Source organism: Alligator sinensis, unplaced genomic scaffold, assembly GCF_000455745.1.
Source record: "Alligator sinensis unplaced genomic scaffold, ASM45574v1 scaffold421_1, whole genome shotgun sequence".
NCBI classification, from domain to species: Eukaryota; Metazoa; Chordata; order Crocodylia; family Alligatoridae; genus Alligator; species Alligator sinensis.
The window spans coordinates 1,770,605-1,791,782 of NW_005841871.1; the positions used below are offsets into that span (position 1 = coordinate 1,770,605).

The window sequence follows — 21,178 nt, forward strand, 5'->3', positions numbered from 1 at the left end:
GGCTGATAGTGTTCTTTTTCTTACTGGTGCTGGTTATGTTTGTTGTTAAAATTCTTTGTCCCTCCTGTATCTAAAAATGGCACTGATATCCTTATATATCACACTTGGGTATCTCAGTATCACCCAAGGGGGGTGGGAGAAAAATTTGTACTTGCAGATCTCCCGTACGGTGGCTCAAGCTGGAAATAAAAGTGACTGCTGGATATGCTCTCACAGCCCAGCGCACCTACAACAAGGAATCCCAATGATCGGAGTACCAATATCCCTCCGGCAATGGGGAACAATAAACGGCGGCTTCGTTAGACACTACTCGTTAGCTGCCCATCGGTCCGCTCCTAAAGAATGGAGGGCCGCCCCTGCTAACTGGATAATCTCCCCAAGAGTAGAGGCGCCTTTCTGTTACAGATCCAACAACACCGGAGCTTATAATAAAGCCACACCTGTAGGACACTACCCTCATTGCCTAACTACTCTAGATTATAGCCCCAATAGCACCAGTGGAATCCTGTTGGGTAATGTACCCTCTCTCAATTGTACAGGATTCATGGTCTACAACTTTTCTAAGGAACCTCATGTTGCTCTCATTGCAAACAGATCGGAATTTTACATTGACTCCAATTTTACTTCTTGTAATATATCTCGGTCCAGCAGGATAACAGCTGAACGTGGTCCGTCCTATACGATGCATATTAATCGAAAGTGCCGGATATGGCACAACACCTGTCGAGATTTGAGTACCCTTTCTGCCCCAGGCCTTTACTGGCTCTGCGGAAACAGGGCTCATAAAATCTTGCCCTGGAATTGGGTGGGGGCATGCACTCTTGGACGTGTTATCCCTGGTTTTGAAATGCATAGTACAATATATCTGGAACAAGTAAAAAATTTCAACCATCACATGAAAAGGGCGGTTAACCCCTTAGCTACCAGAAACACAGGGTTCCATCAATTTGTGAGAACCTTCATACCGTGGCTTGGAGTAAGAGAATTGGAACTAGCCATAATTAACATTTCAGCCACAATGGAAGCTATGGGAAATGCCACTGCGGATGCAATTCAGGCTCTGCAAGAAGAGATCTCCCAGATCTCACAAGTAACTATACAACACCGCGTAGCCCTAGATTACCTATTGGTATCCCAGGGAGGAGTATGTGCCTTAGTAAACTCCACCTGTTGTGTCTATGTCAATCAGGACATGCGAATTGAAACTGACATTCGTAAAATCCGAAGTCAGTTAAGGGTCTTACATCAAGTGGCCTCAGAAAATACTGACTGGGGTCTAAACGAAATGTGGTCTTGGCTAACCTCCTGGCTCCCAGATTCCGGGGCCCTTGGCAAGAAAATCCTGTATGGGATATTGTTTGTCGTGATAGTTCTGATAATGTTTTATGTCTTAGTGCAACTGATCCTCTGCTGCGTAAAAGCCAGCAGGAGAAGCTTTAGCAAGGCAAGAAAACCCACAGCAGAGTCTAGAATAATGGTGTTACAAAAGTGTGAGCAGATTGAAAGAAAACATGAAAGGCTGCACGATGAAATAGAGGGGCTCATGAGAATAAAAATTTAAGGGTAAAGTGAGACTAAATAGTCTCAAAGGGGGGGAACTGTGGAATCAGAAAAAAATATATGCCTTAAACTTTGACTATTTTAGTTATAAGATGACATAACCGCTTTGTGGAGAATTGCTGGCTCTGTATATAGAACAGATAAGAGAAAGTGTTTGTTCTTTGTAACTCCTCTGCAACTGCTTCGCTCACCGCGGCCTTGAAGATAGCAAAAAGTATGTACAACTCTGATTTGCAGGTGCAAGAAGGAGGTTTGTGAACTAACCTCGCCTCCCCCATTAGTTCCCATCCTGATTACAGCAAAGAAATAATGAAGTAATATTATAGCCGCTTTTCATGCTAATTTCACTATATGATCACGTGAGTTGTAAGCAACTGTTAAAAAGTATATAAGCCTCCTGATTTTGCTCTTGGGGGGGGACCCCTTCCAAGTGCTTGGGAGATCCATGTCACTTTGGAGTCCCCCCTACAGCTGTAGTTTCTTTTGAATAAAAGCTTCTGCTGACCTGACCCAAAAGTATGCTGCGTGTGTTTCCACGACACTATGGTCACATAGCATCATGTATAGACGCACCCTTAGGCACCCAAATCAGTGTGGGTTCCTGACTATAATCCACCACAATGCAAATCATAATGAGTATCGGATAGCTCAGAACAAGTGCCTAAGAGAGAAGGAGGAGGGAGGGAGGGAAATTTAAGACAGTTCTTTGTTGTGCACACTGACTACAAAATGGATGGCCCAGTAGCAAAGATACCAGCCTAGAACCCAGGAGACTCAGATCCCATTCCCAGATCTGTCACTGACATGCTGTGTGACCGTGAGTGACTCCTCCTTCCTCTATGGCACTAATGGATAAGTGTGCTCCTTGTAGGTTCTACCAGATTACCAGTAATCTGTGATTCTCTAGCACCTTCTCTATCAACTTTATGTTATGGTGACAATGGGCTCAGAATAATTGGAGAATTGTAAAAATACTCATAATTAACTGACTGAAGTCAATGCAACTAACTGGAATGATCAAGGACTAAATGTATGAGTGGGGTTTGCAGTATGAACCCTAAAATAAGCAATAATTTGCATGATGTGCCTTCTATAAAATAAGGGCCCAGTTCTGTGGCCTTTCTTCATATGAGAAGTCCCTTTTATTTGGGGATTGGACCCTGAAACATTATCCCAACATTCTCTGTATTATTATCTACACCAGCAACGTGCCTGGTTCACTTTGACAGTATTTGGTACAATATATCAAGACCATACTGCCTTTGAACAGTCAGCTCTTTCCTTTCCTTTCCTTTCCTTTCCTTTTCTCCTTTCCTTTTTTTTTAAGCATTTAGTTTAGAGGTTATTCCCTGTGCACATATGCAACAAGAGCAGAAAAGATGTGTGCTACAAAAGGGATAAAGTATATCAAGGAAAATGAATGCAGGCAGGTGAAAGCCTATGAAAGGTTTTAAAGCAGATGCACATGTAAAAGATTAAATGAGGCCAGTGGAAGATAATCAAGACCAACAGTGAAAATTTGAAGCAGAATTATGCATTGGTTGAAAGAGAAATTCTTAATCCATGAGGATTGTCTCTATTTGGAGTTCAAGATTCCTTTTTCCCCAAGATGAGACACTTTTATTGAAATGCCCTGGAAGAAATCCCAAACAAGAGAAAAAAACTGCATCCCAGAATATACTAACATCTTATTTTTATTAACTATTTTGTATACTGCAAATAAATCACCCCTAAAAATATTTCACTAGAAAATATTAGTTCATCACATTTTAGAAAAGATGACAAACATTAATTATACATTGCAAATTTTAAGCTTACTAAATTTAGGTAGGCATGCTTATTTCTGTTCAATGCAGATCTTCTCTGAAAACTGACTTTTTAAAACTGGCATTGCAGGGTTTCATGTTAGTTGTTGCTAAATCATTGCATGCCAAATGCTCTTAGTTTATAATTAATTTTTCCCTAATGTAATCCTGAGACTCAGTCTGGCATACAAATTAATCTAGGATATTTTCTTCCTACACATTGCCAATAAAAACAAATTCCACAGGCTAGTTCTTCCCTTAGTGACTGCCACTTGTGCAGCTCCCTTAACTTTGACAAAAACTGACTGGAGCTTAGTAAATAATTCTGTAGATCACTGATTATGAACTTCTGGGTTTCCATTCAGGGGTAAGGGAAGAGCAGAGTGGATTTGCCTTCTAGCACCTCTTTGTGACCTTGAGTTTGAGAACATCTCTCTTAGAGCAGTGTTTCTTAACCTATGGGTCATGACCCAAAAATGGGTCACAAGAATATATGAAAGGGTGGCGAACAAACTTTAAAAATGGATTCTCCCTTAAAGGAGAAAAATGTGGGAAACCATGGCTTTTCCCTTGCAGGCTGGCAGAGATCCAGCCTGCAAGGGACTACTTGGGGACCCCCATACCCCACCGAACCCCCCCACTCCATACACTGACCCCCTGTCCCACACACTGGGGGGCTGAGGCCTGGGGGGAAAAGAGTCAAGAGTGAGGGGCGATGGGTCCTGCTACAAAAAGGGTTGAGAACCACTGTCTTAGAGCAACCTTAGATCTGCAACCTATAGCAGAGGCTGGATCCAGCCTGCAGCAGGCTGGGGGGAATCAGCAGCACAATCCAGCCAGAGCAGCAGAGGGTCCTACCACCTGCCTTTCTCCATCTAGGCCCTACTCAGCATCTGCTACTTGCCAAGGCATGCAAACCTGGATTGCAAGCAGCAACCCATGGTAGCTAGAGATTTCCAGCCCTGTGCTAGATGATGCAGGAGAAGGAAGCAAACTTAGTCTACTCCTTCTGAGTTACGCTGATGACCCATGAGCATGCAAGGGACAATTCTTTTCGTTAAGTGAGTCACTTTTTCCATAGGTTCTTTCTGACTTAAACTATACTGTAAGATAATCATGTTAAGCTACTATCCCCCTTAAATTGGCAGGGTGATAGTTATGCCCTGTTCTTTGTCTCACTACAGCCTGGTGGAATGAGCAGAGTTAAACAAAAGAGGAGGCACTAAGAAACATTTATGCATACCATCATTTCCCCCTTCCAATTACAGTATATAAGAAAAGAATTTTGACAGCATACGGGTCACTATTCTGAAATTATTTTGCATGCATTACAAAGAAGTCTGGAGCATTTAGTAAAAGCATATTTTAGAGTTGCAGGAAGGCAGGCTATTGAATTCAAGTGTTTTCATCATTTTCCTGATCTCTATCTCTGTCCCTCTCCTAAATTGCTGTTTTTCCTAGTATCCTTTTCTTTAGCCAATGCTGCAATTTTAAAATTCAGGGCTGAGTAGTCTGTAAGGATAGCTTCTCACATAGTAGCTTCTCTATGGGAAGCAAGTGGATCTGTGGTCTGACTCAAATCTAATGTTGCTGGCTCTTTATTTGTCAAGGTTGACATCCATGGCCTAGTACTAGGTTCAAATAATTGCCATTTATTTAGACCCTATTGGCTGAAAGACTTCTAGATGAAAGACACAAAAATATTGAAGAAAAGTTCAATGAATTAATTGTCACAGTAAACTGATAATTATATTTCTTAACCCTTCAGAAATTAAAAAAAAAAAAATTTACCAGCAGAAATGCTACCAAATGAAATATAAAAGAAAGCCACAAAGGGCATGTCTACATGTGCAATTAATGTGAATGAATAAACTCCAGTACAGTTGTGCTGGAGTTTATTGCTCCCAGGCATACTGTTTGAACATGTGCCCAGGACTGAAGCACATTGAGCCAGGTTGCAGCAGTCCTGGCTGGAAGGGAGCCTGGGGGGGAAAGCCTGCCAGCCTGGTGCCATTCCAACCTAGCTCAATGTGCTGTGGAGGAACTGGCTGGGGCATGAGGGTGCTCCAGTGCGGGGCTGGCTGGCAGACCACCCCCACACTGAAGCACCCTCATGCCCCAGCAAGCCCCATCAGGGTCCACATGTGCACTGTGGCACTCTAAATAACCCCACCATAGGATAGTATTTGTGTTGACAAGTATTATCCTACTGTAGCGTTTATTAGTTTACTGCACTGTAGTAGGTGCTCATGTTTAGATGCTGAGACTTTACTGCAGAGCTAATTAGACAACTGCAGTAAACATCTCATGTAGACATGTCCGAAGTGTCTCACTATCTCACCTAAAAGCAAAATGTTGTTACCTAAGGCAATTACATAGCTTCTTACACTCCCACCTTCCATAATAAATTGGGCTAACTGGCTATGTCTACATGTGATGCTATGTTGCCACAGCAACACACTATGGTGATGTAGCATCAGCAAGCACAAACTGTGATTCTGCAGCTACATTACTGTAGCAATGCACTCCCTTGGTATAGTGTGTTGCTATGGTGACATAGCAGCTAAAAATAGCTGTGTGCTGCCGGCATGGCGCAGTATGGACTGCTACTGCTACGTCATTTAGTATTCCAAAAGTACCTCCAAAAGGAAGTACTAAATGATGGCACAGTAACAACAGCACCATGGGGGCATGTTTAGACATGCCCACCTAGACTTACAGTTTTATTCTTCAAGATCTGAAAGCGAACTATAGCTTGCTACTTGCGGGAGAAAATAAAACCTACCAATTTTATATTCCACATCCTCGGAATCTCCTAGCAAGAATATTAAATACTTAAAAACCAACTAACAAGTTAGGAAGAAAAGAGAGAGGAAGAATTTATAATATAGTAGTAACAACTTTCTACTTCTTTCTTGCCATTCAACAATACTAGGGAGAACATTATAAACATAAAATTAAGAGTTTTCAGTATTACAATCGCTGGTCAGAATAGAGGAAAGGGAAGAGAGAGAAAACAACAAAAGTCTAATATCTATATGGTGCCTTGGTGCCTTACCTCCAAAATATCTATCAGGACATTCTCTTCTGGCTGTTTAGTGCTCCTGACATTCTCTAGTAAAATAGAGTAGTACACACCCTGTGGATCAGACTGGTATAAGTTATAGGTGTCTGTCTGGTACCATTCCTGAACAGCCACAAACACTTGGTTTTCATCAGTACTGATAATCTGTAAGTCCTGTAGAAAAAAAAAGAAGATATGAGATGACACACAGTTTCATCAAGAGTATAAGTGACAATTTAGTCATGAATAGCAAGTGTCAAATTAAATTTATGTGATACCTAATTGCAATCTCTCTCAGCCCAGGTATTAAGGTAACCTACTACTCTAGATTTCTGATAATGGGGTATCAAACCTTTCAACTCTAAGTCACCCTTGATAATGCAGACCAGGTAAGTAGAGATCAAACTTGCTAATGTCTGAGAGCTGTGCTTAGTTTCTTAGGGTAAAACGGATGGTAGAGCATGGGGAGGGGAATTATTCAATTCCCAGCTGAGAGCTGTCAACATCCCAAAACTTTTGTCACCACCATCATTTGAAAGAGAGAGGCCAAAGACTGAACAGGCAAAAATGTGAATTAGTCTCCCAGAGTTTAGATTAGAGCATAAGAAACCTCTCTATAATCAAACTGACCATGGAGGACAGAAATGCAGTCCAAAATGAGACAGAGTAGGTGTGTCTACATGTGGGCAATTAATACACATTAGCCCAATTTAAGGCGCATTAAGGGCATGCATCTACATGTGTGCGCCCTTAATGCACCTTAAAAATGGTGATTTTAGGCTAATCCAGCCTAAATTATATACCTGCATAAAGCAGGTACCATATTTAGGTGCAATTAGCTAAGCACATTAACACACATGTAGATGCATCAATGCACATTAACATGGGACCTTCAGTGCCACATCTGCCGAGATACTAGAGAGCTGGTCAGAGCTGAGCCCTAGAGATTGTGGCTGGTCACCTTTCCTGCTCCAGGCCTGGGCTGCTTTCTGGCAGCCCCTAGTTGCAGGCTATAAAGGCCTCCAGCCATTTTGTGCCTTGGGGCACACACACCAGGAGCTTGGACAAGCCTATTGGTGTGCTCAGGAGTCCACTAGGCCCCAAGTGCCACCCTCGACAGGACCCTGGCAGCTTATGCCTGTCCTGTCCCCTAGCTGGAGCTGCTCCTTGGCCACAGGTGAGTGTTGCAAATGGTTACAGACTGCTGCGTCCCTTGCCCAGCCCTGAGATTCCTCCTAGGGCTGCTGGCCCTGCTCTCTATGGCAGCAGGGCCAGCACCTGCTTCCTGCTCCTGCCTACCCCCAGCTCTATCTCTTTGCAGGTACTGTGGTGAAATGTCTCTGCTATGCGTCTCCCCATCCCTGGCCATGCCCCTGTCCTAGGTGCTGTTGGCAGTCCTCCAGGGCCAGCATTGCAGGGACAGCTGCACGAGGGCCAAGGTAGCCAGCACAGGGAGCATGTCCAGCACATCCTCCCTGTTGAGGCCTGGCCCCACCCTTGTGCCCATACCCATACCTCATAGCATTCTAGGGAGAGGCCAATGTCCAGAGGCAGTTTGCATGGAGTGGATGCTCAAATGCCCACATTTTTTAGGCCATTTCAGCTGGGGTGCTTGCACGAGGCTACTCCCAGATGGCGCAGCAATGCTGTGTGAAGGCCAAGGTCTTGTGGGCACAGTGGGTGGCCATGGCCAAATTCAATCATTGGCCCAGTCGTGCCAGTAAGACCATGCCCTTCATGCAGGACCTGACCCACATTTTGGCAACCTGGGAGACAGGCCACACCCCTGCAAGTGCCACCCACAGGGGCAGCCTGTCCTTGCCTGTATTCTGCTCTGATACCTCCAATGACATGTCACTGGAAGAGGTGAACTTGGACCTTTCTTGCCATGCCCTGCCCACCTCCCTGGCTGCTGCATCCACTGGCAGCTCGTGAAGCCTTGCCCAGCAGCTGCCTTGCCCTCAGCCCAGCCCCACACCACACCATGAGGAGCAGCCAGTCAGCTCCTGCCTGGTGGAAGTCCTGACTGGGTGCCAGCCTGATGCTCACCGCAGGCTATGGACACAGCTGAACACCATTACTGATGGAGAGCCCCATGCCAAGCCATTATCATTGCCAGCCCTGGACACATGGTAAATCCTGCACTGGGGGAGGGCCCTCCTAGACCCTGGCCCCACCCCTGCCCCTGCCCCTGTCCCTGCCCCCACACCCTTCCTGGCCTTGCCATGCTCTCCTGGCCCCAGGTTCCTGCCCCCACAGCACACAGAGAGACAGGACAGTTCCAAACTTTATTGAGCAGCCCGTGTCCCCACAGCTGCACAGGCACAGGACTATCACATCGAGGAAGGCACTGATGCCAGCAGCAATGTCCTCCTCAGAAGCAGGGGGTCAGGGACATGTAGTGCTATGACAGGTAGCCCTCCAGGTGGTGGTGGAGGTTGTCCCCCATGCCATCATAGCTCAGGGTCCTAAGCCAGAAGTGCAGGTTTGCCTGGGGCTCCAGTAGGGTCAGCAGCAGCAGGGCATAGTGGTTCAGGGAGCTCTCTGCCTGCACAAACAGCTCATCATGCACTGCCTGGGGCAGACCAGGGGCATGCTTGGGGCACAGCAGCAGCGGGAGGGTGGGGCTGGCCCCAGGGTGTCTCCCCAGAGAGGCCCCCTGTAGGGAGGGTGGGGGCAAGGCCAGCCTCTCACCACAGTTGTCCAGGAGCCCCATGTACCCCAAAGCCCTGGGCAGCAGTGCATCAGAGTTACTGGCCACCAGGGAGAGGGGGTGGAGAGTGGAGTCTGGTGCTGCCAGCAGCCTGGCCTGGAATGCCCTGTGAAGGGAGCAGGGGAGGCAGACTGCAGCTGGGCAGTGAGGGCTCCTGTTGCAGAGCATCTTATCTCTGCAATGTTGCAAATTTGCACACAGCCTTCTATCTCTTGCCTCTGCAGGGTCAACATCTGTATGCAGGGGAGAGACTACAGGGCCTTGTGGGAGTGCTGTAGCAGGGTCACTGCCACCAGCTGCTGGAGCTCCTTAGATGTGCTGTCTGCATCAGCGGCACACCAGGGACTGGATCCTGCTGCTCCAGCGGCTGGTAGAAGCAGTTGAGAACTGGGTAGTTCAGGAGGAGGGATGGCAGCAGGTGCAGGAGATAGCCGGGTGAGATGAGGACATCACTCAGGAGACCACCTGCGAGGAGGCACGGGGCCAGCCATAGCAGGTGCATTGGGCCCAGCTGGAGGCCCAGGAGCAGTGCCATGTGGAACTGCTCCAGCAGCAGCTGGCCAGGCAGGGCCCTGGGTCCTGCCTGCTGCTTCACAGCAGGCACCTGCCTCTTGCCCTCAGGAGTCCCTAGCATTTGCACAGCTGTGGCAGAAGCAGAGTAGGCACATGCTACCTGTGTCTCTGTCACACTATGCTCTGACACAGTGTCAGGGTGTGCTTTCAAGATGGCTGCTGGGTGCTGGCAGCTGGCGCTGGCTCTGACTTCAATGTGACTGCCAAGTGCTGGCAGCTGCATCTGAAGGCTTGAGCTCCCCCCAGTGGCCACAGGGGTACATGGCAGGGCTGCACTGACCTGGGACTAAATGTAATCCCAATTCCACCATGTGTAGACACATGCCAAAAACACTTAATGTGTATTAGCTTCATGTGCATTAAATTTAAGCCTGCTTAAATTCACGTGCAGACAAGCCCAGTAAAAAGGAACAAATTCTTTGGGATGGGGTCAATGTCCTTCCATTAGTTTACAAAGCACTTATTACAGAAAGATCAGATCCTGCCTGAGCCATCTGACTGTTATTCTAATATGTGTATACACATACACAGCCGATGCATAGATTTATTTTATTGTCATATACACAACATGAGATTTAATATCCCAAATTCATTATTCCAATATTTTGTGATTGCAACACCATCCTTCCTGGATTCCCTACTTGCTGCTTTCTATTTTTTCATGCAAAATGAAGGCTAGTTCACCAGGAGAAAATAGCTCAACAAGCAAATATTCAATTGGAAGAAGAAACCAGGAAGTAGCAACATTGAAATAGACAGTGATAATAGAATGAAAATTGAACCTAAGTTTGAAATAGGACATAGCAGCAAAAAAATGGTGACTGTCATTTTGGGCTCTTTGGAAAAGGACATCAGGCCAGGGGATAAAAAGTGTATTATCTCTCCTTATACAACTTTGTTGTGAACCACTGCATTCAGTTCTGGTGCTGTTATTATTGAAAAGGTACTGACAAACCAGACGTTCAAAAAAGAGCTGTCAAAAATGGTTAGGTAGCAGGAGGGAACATAAAAGGAAATATGTAAAAAAAACCAAACAAACAAAAACAAACACTCTTCCTTACACTTCCACTTCTTTACATAGAATTAACTTGATTAGGCATGGCAGAAGAGACAAGGCTGAATATCTTACACTGCATGACCAGTATCACTTTATAAGGTATCTTTTGATAGGCCTGCAAGATTAAGATAACAGGATATTAACCTACAAGAAAAGCTAGATGAAAAGCATTTTTGTAGTTAAAAGGTGGTTACTGAAATGCTTCACTGAATCAAATTCACTACTCTAAATTATTTTTAAAATCTCTGCCATCTAATAATGCAAATTAACCTGTGAGAAAGCTTCTATTTTGAATAAAATTTCTTATTAACTTGTGGTTTCAGTGCCATTCCCTAAAACCTGGCAGGAAAAATTATGTGCTGAAGTAAAAGTAGATTTTGCTTAGAATCCTATTAATGTATCTTTCTGCTGCGTGGTTCAGAAATCACTCAAAGCCAAGGCATTTGATAGAACTCTGTTCCATTTAGGGTGCATACAAATGGCTGCACCCTGTCTACAATCACATACCTTAAAGTAAGCCACATGATCATAGACCAGGAGCAGCGTGTACAGATGTTTGCCAGTGCCAGGAGCCACAAGAGAAACCTGATGTAAATAACTCAGGGTGGAAAAGGAGTGGGTAGGATCAGGAGAGGAAGCTGCTGGTGGGTCTGGGGAGGGGCACTTGGAAGGATCAGTGGGGGCTGGTGGGTCCACAGGCAGTGGGGGACTGTCCATCTGGGAATGGGGGGAAGTGACTAAACATATCTCAGTCAGGGTCTGAGGTAGGAAGCACATAGCCCTGAGATCAGGGTGAATGGTTGGGCTTTCCAAGCCCCAGGATTTTGCTCCAAACCCATGCAGATATTCATAGGTGACTGGTAAGGGGTGCATGCCCCCCCACCCCCTACGGGGCTAGTGCCCCCCCTGACAGCTGACACTGATGCTCTCAGCAGAGCTGGTGCCCCCCTGCCCTTATATTAGTGGCTTCTGAGGGTGCCCCCACCCCCAGATTCAGGAGTCACTCATGCAGATATTCACTACTCAGGTGAATCCAATTGAAACTCCTTGAACGCTGCATAAATGGGCAGTTAGATCTATCTAAATCTTTCCTTTGTGTGCTACCTCAAATTACTGGCACTACTCATCAAGTTAACAAGGAAGTCACAGGCTGGTAGTCAACTGTAATCCATGACTAACATATTTGTCTGTCTGAAACAGCCTAAGAATAGCTACCTTACCTACCAAATAAATGAGGATGGAGCTGAAAGAAAGCCACTAGCAATGTTAAATAGTTTTGATCAATGAGAAGTTCTAAACATCCCTTGAGGTGTTGTCACAGCTATTAACAGCCCTTCAGCAGAATGATCAATTTTATTATGTTAAAACAGTTATACAGGGCCGTAAATGTAGGCAATGCTCAGTCTACAGAAAACAGATAACATTCTTAGCTTCAAGTTCTTAGATTTTGAATAAAATGCAACACAGCAACTCTAGAATGACATGTAAGAAAACATAGCAAAAAAGAGTGCCTTTTGGCACTACTACAGTTGACAATGTGTAGAACAGGCCATCTAAAGAGGTAGTTTTAAGGAAAGACTTAGAAATGTAGGGCAGTTGACCAGGGGCCTGCTGAAAGGCAGGATGGCCAAACTAGAAGAATTCATAGTACTGTATTTACACCAAATCTAAGTCGACTCTGAATTTAAGGTGCCCTGCCCCCCCAATTACATTCTATATATGGAAATGTTATATATGTGTTATCATTTTCCAGGCATAGAATCTAATTGTTGGAGAGTTGGCTTAAATTCCCACCCCCCACTATAGTAGGAAAAGCAGCAGCCAGGGAAGTAACATGGCCCCCTTGCCCTCTGCCCCCATCACCTCTTCTCCTTGCAGCCTTCCTGATCTCCCAGCACTGGCAACCCCCACCCCCAGCTCCCCACAGCCTCTGCCCTACCCCTCCCACTCTCCATAATCTCTGTCCTTTCCCCCCAGTTCCCCAGTTCCTGCCAGCCCTTCCTCTTACTGTCAGATGCTGTTGGGCTCTGCTCCCTCCTGGAGCACAGCACATGGAAGAGCAACCCCTGCCGGCCATGTCACAGTGTCAGAGCTGCTGACTGGCCAAGCAGGGACCATGCAGCAGTTTTGGTGCTGCTGACTGCCTGGGCAGGGGCCAGAGTTTCCATGTGATCTGTGCCTGGGAGGGAATCAACCCAAGCCAGAGCTGAGCAGTGCCTGACAGTAAAGGGAGGAAGAGAAGGGGGACAGAAGCTGCAGAGGGCAAGCAGAGGGGGTAGGCAAGCAGTTTCTAGGGGTCTGACTCTGGCCTCAACCCAGGCTCCCACAGCAGCCACCTGCTCCCTCCTGCTTTGTACACAAATCTAAGCTGAGGGGCCTTTCCCCCATGCTGACTAGGGCGTGGGGGGGGACACCCTCAACTTAGAATCGAGTAAATACAGTAATAACTAAGTCTTGTTAGCTCTTCTCTCCCATATTGAAAACAAGCTACATCCACTCATCATGTTCACTTCCTTGGGCAGGAATTGAGGTACTGGTATTAATCAAACCTGTCCTCCACCCTTCTGAGGCGGGGGCTTTTCCATTAAGAGCTTCCATTTTCATACACCCATCTTTCAGTCAGGCTTACTGTTATCCTTTTAGCAGTGACCATTTCAATTTATTTTGTCAAGCAGTAACAGCCCTGTGTTTGATTACCTTCCCTTCAACAGTCCTGCAGAATGGTACCTGCCCAAATATTTTGGGTCTGGAAAATTTAACTGGAATAAGGAAAGCTGCAAGTTTCATAGCTGACTTTAAAACTTTGTTTAAACTGAACGGAAGCTGGATGGCGCAATTCAAGCCAAAATAAAGTTAAAAACATGTTCCCTACTTACACTATTTGATCTATGCGAGAGAAATGGCAATTAAAGAAAAGAGCTTGAAAAATGTAGGGTCCAATTTTGTGAGATGTTAAGCACTCTCCATTCCAGTGGGCCACAATGTCTGGCCTTGTTCAGACTGCTGCAGCAGCGGGTCTGTGCTCTGAACAGATGGCATCCTTGCTCTGCCCATCCAAGTTCAAAGGAGCGCTCTAAATCCAGCTGCCCTGGCCTTGTCCTCAGTGGCTACTCTCAGGCCTATCAGAGACCAGCCTGTAGCAGCAGTTTAGACAAATTCAGAGAAGACATTTTGCACTTTGCAAAACAGGGCCATTATCAAAGTTTGCTAAGCAAGATATCCTGTCAGATAAAAAAAGGGGGTTAACCAGTAAAATAACATGGGAAGAGAAAAATATCTTGATGTAAAGGAAACAATTTGTGCTGCTGTATCGAAATCATGCCCATAGACATACTACCTCAGGCTGTGATCTCAGCAGATCCTATAAGCAATACATTCATTTCTTGATTACTTCATGCTTGGCCTATTGTAATAGCCTTCATGCCAGACTCTCTTTTTCCCTTCCCTACTTTCTTCAGGCTATTCAAAGGCATGCTGTTTGCTTAATTTTTCCAGCAATCTTGCTAATCATGCATTACTTATTCAATTGCATTGGTACATAACCCTTTAGCTAATTTTAAAGATCTTTAAGACTTAGCATACTCTCTAGTGTCACAAACCAGCTTTGGTGTCTTCTCCAGTAACTTTTTATATTCTTAAAATAATTGATCACTATTTCTTTGTTTTCCTAATTCAAATCAAGGCATTTGTGCCCTCATGGAAGAATTCTGTAGTTAAAATAATCTTCCATGCTTGCCACTCCAACCAGAGCATCCCCTCTAACAGTGATTTCTCCACTGCCTTCCCATCTCGCTCACCTTTCAGCTCATACCATGTTTGGTCCAGCTGTTCATCCTGCCTTCCTCCTCCTCCTTATGATCTGTCTCCCTTTATTATCCTCATGCAAATTTCCATGCTGCCTCTCCTGCCAGAAATGCTCCCAGTCTCACCGCAACGATTATCTGGATCTCTTCTCTACATCTCTTTCTCTACATGACTTCTGCCAAACTCAACAATGGTAATAATCTGCAGCTGGTAAGTCAGCCATTAAAAGTGTGATGCTCCCAAGAGGTAAGGGTGTTTGTGATATCTTTCACTGGACCAACCATACAAGACCATTCAAAAGAGGGAAGGTTCAGTAAAATACCAAGAGGCTGGCCGATATAAAAGTTAGACTGTAATGAGGTCATTCTGGTCAGCTAGAATATTTTGTGGCTTCTTGTTTTGGGGGATTTTTTTCTCTATAGTTTCTAATCAGAGCTAGCCACTAGCCAATTTGTTTCAGAGCTGTTTTGGAGCCTTCCATTTCTATTCAGATTCAGTGTCTTGGGTGCCAAAATGGCCCGAAACACCTCCAAAATGAAACGGCTGCCAAAATTTCACACAACCCTAGTAATTACCATGCTCCAGCAGACTTGATTAATCGAGTCTTCTCCAACTCTCTTATTACAGCATGTCGTAGCAGCCTCGCTGCTCATGTATAAGCACTCCTTATGTCCACACTGAAAATCCACTGGGTTGCTGAAGGGTTAGGACTAGTGAATTTTATTGCAGGGTAGGAATATGATAGCAAAACACCTCAGTGATAATGACAATAAAGTGCTGCAAAATGCATTAAGCCAAAAAACTGTGAAATAGCTCAACAGGTTACATTAAAAATGCAGATTTCCTCTGTTTTGAAATATTCCGTTTGGGTTGAAAAATATTACATACACTTAAAATGGAGAGTATTATGGGCAAAAGGTTGTGGAACTGAGGTCCAGGCAAAGGGTTGTAGAACTGAGGGTAGACTGGGCTCTTTAACCCTAGTCAGCCAGTCTAGCCCTAAACAGATTATCTCCTTTGCTCCGGCAGCTCCAGCAGCCAAGCTGGTTGCAAACATACTAGCACCATCCTCTCCTTCGGATTAAATCAGCAAGACCAAGAGGGGGGCACGGGTATGTGGGCAACTCAGGGTGCTAACAGAAGTTACAGAATGGCACCTCAATCACACTGTAACTTTCTGTGCTTTACACAAAGCAGTTAAAGTTACAGTGTCATGAAACTAACAGACATTCGGCATTTGATGGCGGGGGCTGGATACCTCCATGCACTAGCCAAGGCCAGGACATAGGGGTGCTGTAGCCTTCTGTGGAAGCTGGCCAGCCCAATTGCAGCTCAGCTTCTCCCCTTCCCTCACCTGCTGGGAAACAGCCAGCTAGCAGGAAAGAGCTGGCCAGCACTCGTTGCTTTGTGTGGGGGGGGGGGAGGAGGAGCAGTTTGAGGGAAACTCAGGAACTGTGGGGGGCCCTCTCCCACCTCCCCACCAATGAATGCCAGCTGGCTTTCTGAGCTGGCTGTTTCCAGGTGGATGGGGAGCACAGTGCTCTCCTCCTCTCTCCCTCACTGCACAGGGAGGAGATTCTCTTCTTCCTCCCTATGTCAGAACAGGGACATGGCATTTAACCCTCACAGGGAATTATACAGAAGTTCCCTAAGGCCCTTTACTTTAGAGCATCTTCATTTACTACCCAATTTAACAAGTGTTAATTTTTTGCATGATCAAACATTTTTAAAGGGTTCTGCAGCCATGTACATGTGTTATCACATGGCTGAGAGTGCTTTCAGGAGCCAGATCATGCAAAGAATGTAACTTGGTTTGCACTTTCCATGCCTCCATATACATTGCCTAGGCTCTTGTGCCCTAGAGAGGTCACTCCAGCTTCACTTTATCTTTCAAGTGAGGATTCAACATAGGTGTTAAGAGTTATAAGTCCAGCTCATTTGAAGAGAGGGACAATACGGGTTGCCTCTGCTGGTGGGAGAGATTATTGTATCTCACTGATCAGCTATCACCCACCTAAAGCTGGGCAGCCCCCAGCCAGTAAGGTGCTGATCCACCATGGTCTCCCAGCATTAATACGTGCTTGGAGCCAAAACTCAAAAGCAGAGGAGCCAAAACTCAAAAAGCAGATTGCATTATTGAACCAGACAAAAAGAAAAAGAGAAAATCCATACTCTGTATTTCAACATGGAAAGTTAGGACCATGTATACTGACCTGACTGACAACCTTGTGAATATTTCTGATGCTCGTAAGACAGCAGTGATAGATATGGAATTAAACAAGCTGAATACTGACATTGCAGCACTGCAAGAAACATGCCTGGCCTTGGATGGCTTCTTAAGAGAAAAATACTACACATTCTTCTAGCAAGGGAAAGCTCCCAAAGATGCACATGGACATGACTAGGCTTGTTGTTAGAAACAATCTTCTCAAAATGACTGAGAATCCATCAAATGGTTCTGAGAGAATCCTCATGCTCTGCTTTCATACTTGAGAAAGCACAGTCACCTTAGCGAGTGCCTATGCTCAAACACTGTGCTCTTCTGCTGAGGTTAAAGACAAGCTTTATGAAGAACCGGCTAGTGTTACCTGTAAGATTCCAAGGACTAAGAACTTATATCTCCCAGGGGACTTCAATGCCAGAGTTGGTGCTGACAGTGAATCCTGGCTAATTTGCCTGAGCTAACAAAACTTGGGAAGTATGAATGACAATGGACAAAGGCTGTTGGTGTTTTGCTTCTTTCATAACTTGTGCATCACCACCTCATTCTTTCAAACAGAGCCATGCCATGAGGTATCATGGAGGTACCTAAGATCCAGTCACTGGCACCAGTTGAATCTCATCATCAATAGGCAATCCAATCTCAGTAACATCCTCCTTACTAGTAGCTACCATAGTCCTGATTGTGACACTGATCACGTGCTTGTAGTTATAAGATTGAATTGAAGCCAAAGAAAATCTTCAGCTCTAAGTGTCAGTGGTTTGCTACACATTAATATCACCAATACATCAGATCCTCAGAAAACTTTGCAGTTTATGGAGGTTCCGGAGAAGGCTGCTTCAGAGCTTCCTTTGTGCGAGACTGCAGAAGAGAAATGAGGAAACCCCCAAAAATGATCTATGTCACTGCTGGCTCTATATTCAGCAAGCAGGTCAGAAGAAGCCCAGATTGGTTCAAGGTGCACTCATAGGAAATGATTCCTATTGCCTCAGATGGAACTCTGAAGGAACTGAGGCTGTCCAACAAATCTCACAATGCAGCACCAATGATTATGGGCTGCGACTGTGCAAGGGAATTCAATCCACGTTTGACACTGGTAATTTCACAGGCATGTATAGTGGAATCAAAAAGGCAATAGGTCCAACTGAAAAGAAGTCGGTTCCATTAAAGACAGCATAAGGAGACATCATAACAGATCAAAAGAAACAGATGGAAAGATGGGCAAAACATTATCTTGAACTCTATTCAAGGTAAAATGACATCATTGAAAAAGCCCTTAATTTTATTGAGAGTCTGTCTGTCCTTGAACAGCTCAATGATATTCTAACTGTTGAGGACCTAATTAAGGCCATAGACAATCTGGCTATTGACATGGCACCTGGAAGAGATCACATTCCTGCAGAAGTGATCAAGTGCAGGAAACCTATGCTTTTCCCCCACTTATATCAGCTTCTTATTCACTGCTGGGCAGTAGGGATAGTTCCACAAGATATGCAAGATGCCAAAATAGTCACTCTGTACAAGAATAAAGGTGACCACAGTGACTGGAACAACTATCATGGCATTTCATTACTAAGCATTGTTGGAAAGATCATCACTCAGGTGGTGCTCAGAAGACTTCAGGTCCTTGCTGACTGTATTTACCCTAAGTCATAGTGTAGCTTCAGGGCTAGCAGAGCCACCATAGATATGATCTTTTCACTTCTACAAATCCAAGAAAGATGTAAGGAACAAAGGAGACCCCTCCCCTCTACATTGTGTTCACTGACTTAAGGCCTTCGACCTTTTCAGTAGAAAAGACCTCTTCCAATTATTGGAAAAAGACCGACAGTCCACCATAACTCATCAGCATAATCTGCTCTTTCCATGACGTAACGCGGGGAACAGTCAGCTAGGATGGATCAACATCTGAGGCTTCTGAGATTTGGAGTGGTGGGATTTTCTTTTCTCTTATTCTGGGATATATTTTTGGGATTGTCACGAAAAGAATTTATCTATGTACATACTCAGATGGTCACTTTCTATGTGGGCTATCAGTGCAGCAGCATCAGCAAATAGCAGTTCACAAATCAAAACTTTCTACATTTTAGTTTTTGCTTTAAAGCATGGGAGGTTGAATAATTTAAAGCATGGGAGGTTGAACGTCCATTCTCTTCTCAGCCAGCATCAACTTCAATGGTTTGGTTATAGGCAGAAAAGGGATGATGCCTGTATACCTAAAAATGTCTTGTATGGACAACTCTTTATGGGAAGAAGACCACATGCGTGCCCTTATTTCCAGTTCAAAGATGCTTGCAAGACAGATATGAAGACAATGAACATTAAGCCAAATGACTGGCAGAAAACTGCTGATGCTCAAAGTGCTTGGAAACTGTCTATTAAGTATGGAATGAATGCTTTTGAAGAAAGAGGAGTCCAACTTGCAAAAGAAAGAAGAAACCTCAGGTACAGCCCCACACTGCATTCATGATTATTTGATATGAACTTCAAATGTGGTGAGTGTAGAAAAGATTGTAACTCAAGAACTGGGCTCTACAGCCACACTCACAGATGTTCAGTGAGCTGATGCCTCACTCAGCACAATTCTATTGTCTTGTTAGACAGAGATATGCCTAGCTACCTACTACCTATTACTACCAACAACCACCTTTTGAAATGGCAGGAGCTTTCCTTTTTTAAGCACAGACATTGTAACTTCTTTCAGTTAGACAATTCTGTGGTGTTACTCTTTGCTGTACAGAGAATAAGATTTGCAGACAGAAATGTGAATTTCATCTTGATCGAGTCCCTTTAATCTAGCACACTCACTGAGCCGATCAGAATTAAAGTGCTGAGGCTGAATGATGCAGAACAAAATCCGCCAAGTGATCAGAGACTTTTCCTAGACAAAAAACCTGATGTGATTAAACAAGGAATCCAGCAAACTTTGCAGGCATGTAGTTATGTCACTCCTGTTCCCTTATGGTGACTTCCAAGCTGGATTGCTTTTCCTATATCTGACAGTACTGGCAGATAAGCACATCACTCAAATTATATTGAAGAGAGCTCAAAGCAAAACCGGCAGTGGTTGCATTTACATCCAGTAGGCTCAGTCCTATAAAGGGAAGCACACCATCACCACTCTATTCAGTACTTGGCAGAAAAATGTCCATTGTCTACTAATTTTTTACTTTCTGCCTACACTAAAATACTGAAGTGACCCAGCTGAAGCATTACCAATGTTTTCTTCTTTCAGTGCTAGTGAAGTAATTGACTGCTGGTATTTGTAGACTGGTGGAGTTAAGGTATAAACAATATTGGACCATTTTCACTATTGTTAAATATGACCTTCCAGGAGACTATGGCTGGGTCCACATGAACAGGGGCATGCCTTTTCAGCTGCACAAATAGTAGTGGCACAAATCTGTGCCACTAGTTTGTGTTGCAGTGCCCTCCCCTGCCTGTGTGCTTTGCAGTGGGACACAATGTCCCACTGCTCCACGTGCTGCAGGGCAAAGGCTGGCTGGGGCACAGGGTGCCTCAGCAGGGCCTAGCCATCCCATGTGCTGAGGCATCTTGTGCCTTGGCCAGCCAGGGAGCAGCACATGGATATGGGGGAGCAGGAAGCACAGGGCTGCCTGACCCCCGCCATCTCCATGTGCTGCGAAGCCCCTGTACTGAGGCACACTGTGTCCCAACCAGCCGCTCCCTGCCTGGCTGGGGTGCAGTGTGCCTCAAGGCAGGGGAGCAGGCACCCTTATCTCCACGTACCTTAGTGTGGAGGCTCCACTGCAGAGCCCCTGCGCTGAGGTACATGGAGTCCCCACATGGAGGCACATTGCACCCCAGCCACCCACAGAGCAGCTGGCTGGGGTGCAGTGGGCCTCGAGATGGTGGAGCAGGTCTGCTGCCCTGTCTCTGCATTTGTCCTGGTGTCTGCTACTTGGGCGTGGTTTGCGCTGGCTTTTTTTCTGGGGGGTTAATTTGCTGCCAAGAAATCCTGGTAGCAAATTTTGCTGCAGTGCTGTTAATTTGCAGCGCCAGGCACTGATTAATGTACAACTTGTGTGGTTTGTGGCACTGCAAAGAGGCTCGCAGTGCCACAAACCACACATGCCTGCACATCTGGATCTAGCCTATATGACCCATCAGAAACATAATAGAGAAACTTAAGTGGGAGTATGGATTTTTTGATTTAGCCTTATGATATGCATTTTCAGTAACTGACACATCAACTATAATAAAATTAGCATTTTATACCATACTAGCAAATTGCCCATCAAGAATAATGGGGGGGGGGGGGGGGGGGGGAAGTGGCAGGGACAGAGCCCCACATCCAGCCCCATGCTCTACCTTCTCCCCTTTTGCTCCTCTTCCCACCCTGCTGTCCCCCTCCCCTCAC

General features: G+C 45.2%; 1 protein-coding gene across 3 annotated transcripts in view; it reads right to left on the reverse strand.

Moving 5' to 3' along the window:
* The window catches only part of SORCS2 (sortilin related VPS10 domain containing receptor 2), an 857,365-nt gene that overhangs the window by 132,594 nt on the left and 703,593 nt on the right, over positions 1 to 21,178 (reverse strand). For all 3 annotated transcript variants that reach the window (XM_025195414.1, XM_025195405.1, XM_025195408.1), the window contains exon 9: positions 6,424 to 6,603. In XM_025195414.1, coding sequence (XP_025051199.1) covers positions 6,424 to 6,603 — 180 coding nt within the window. The remainder of the gene's footprint in view (positions 1 to 6,423; positions 6,604 to 21,178) is intronic.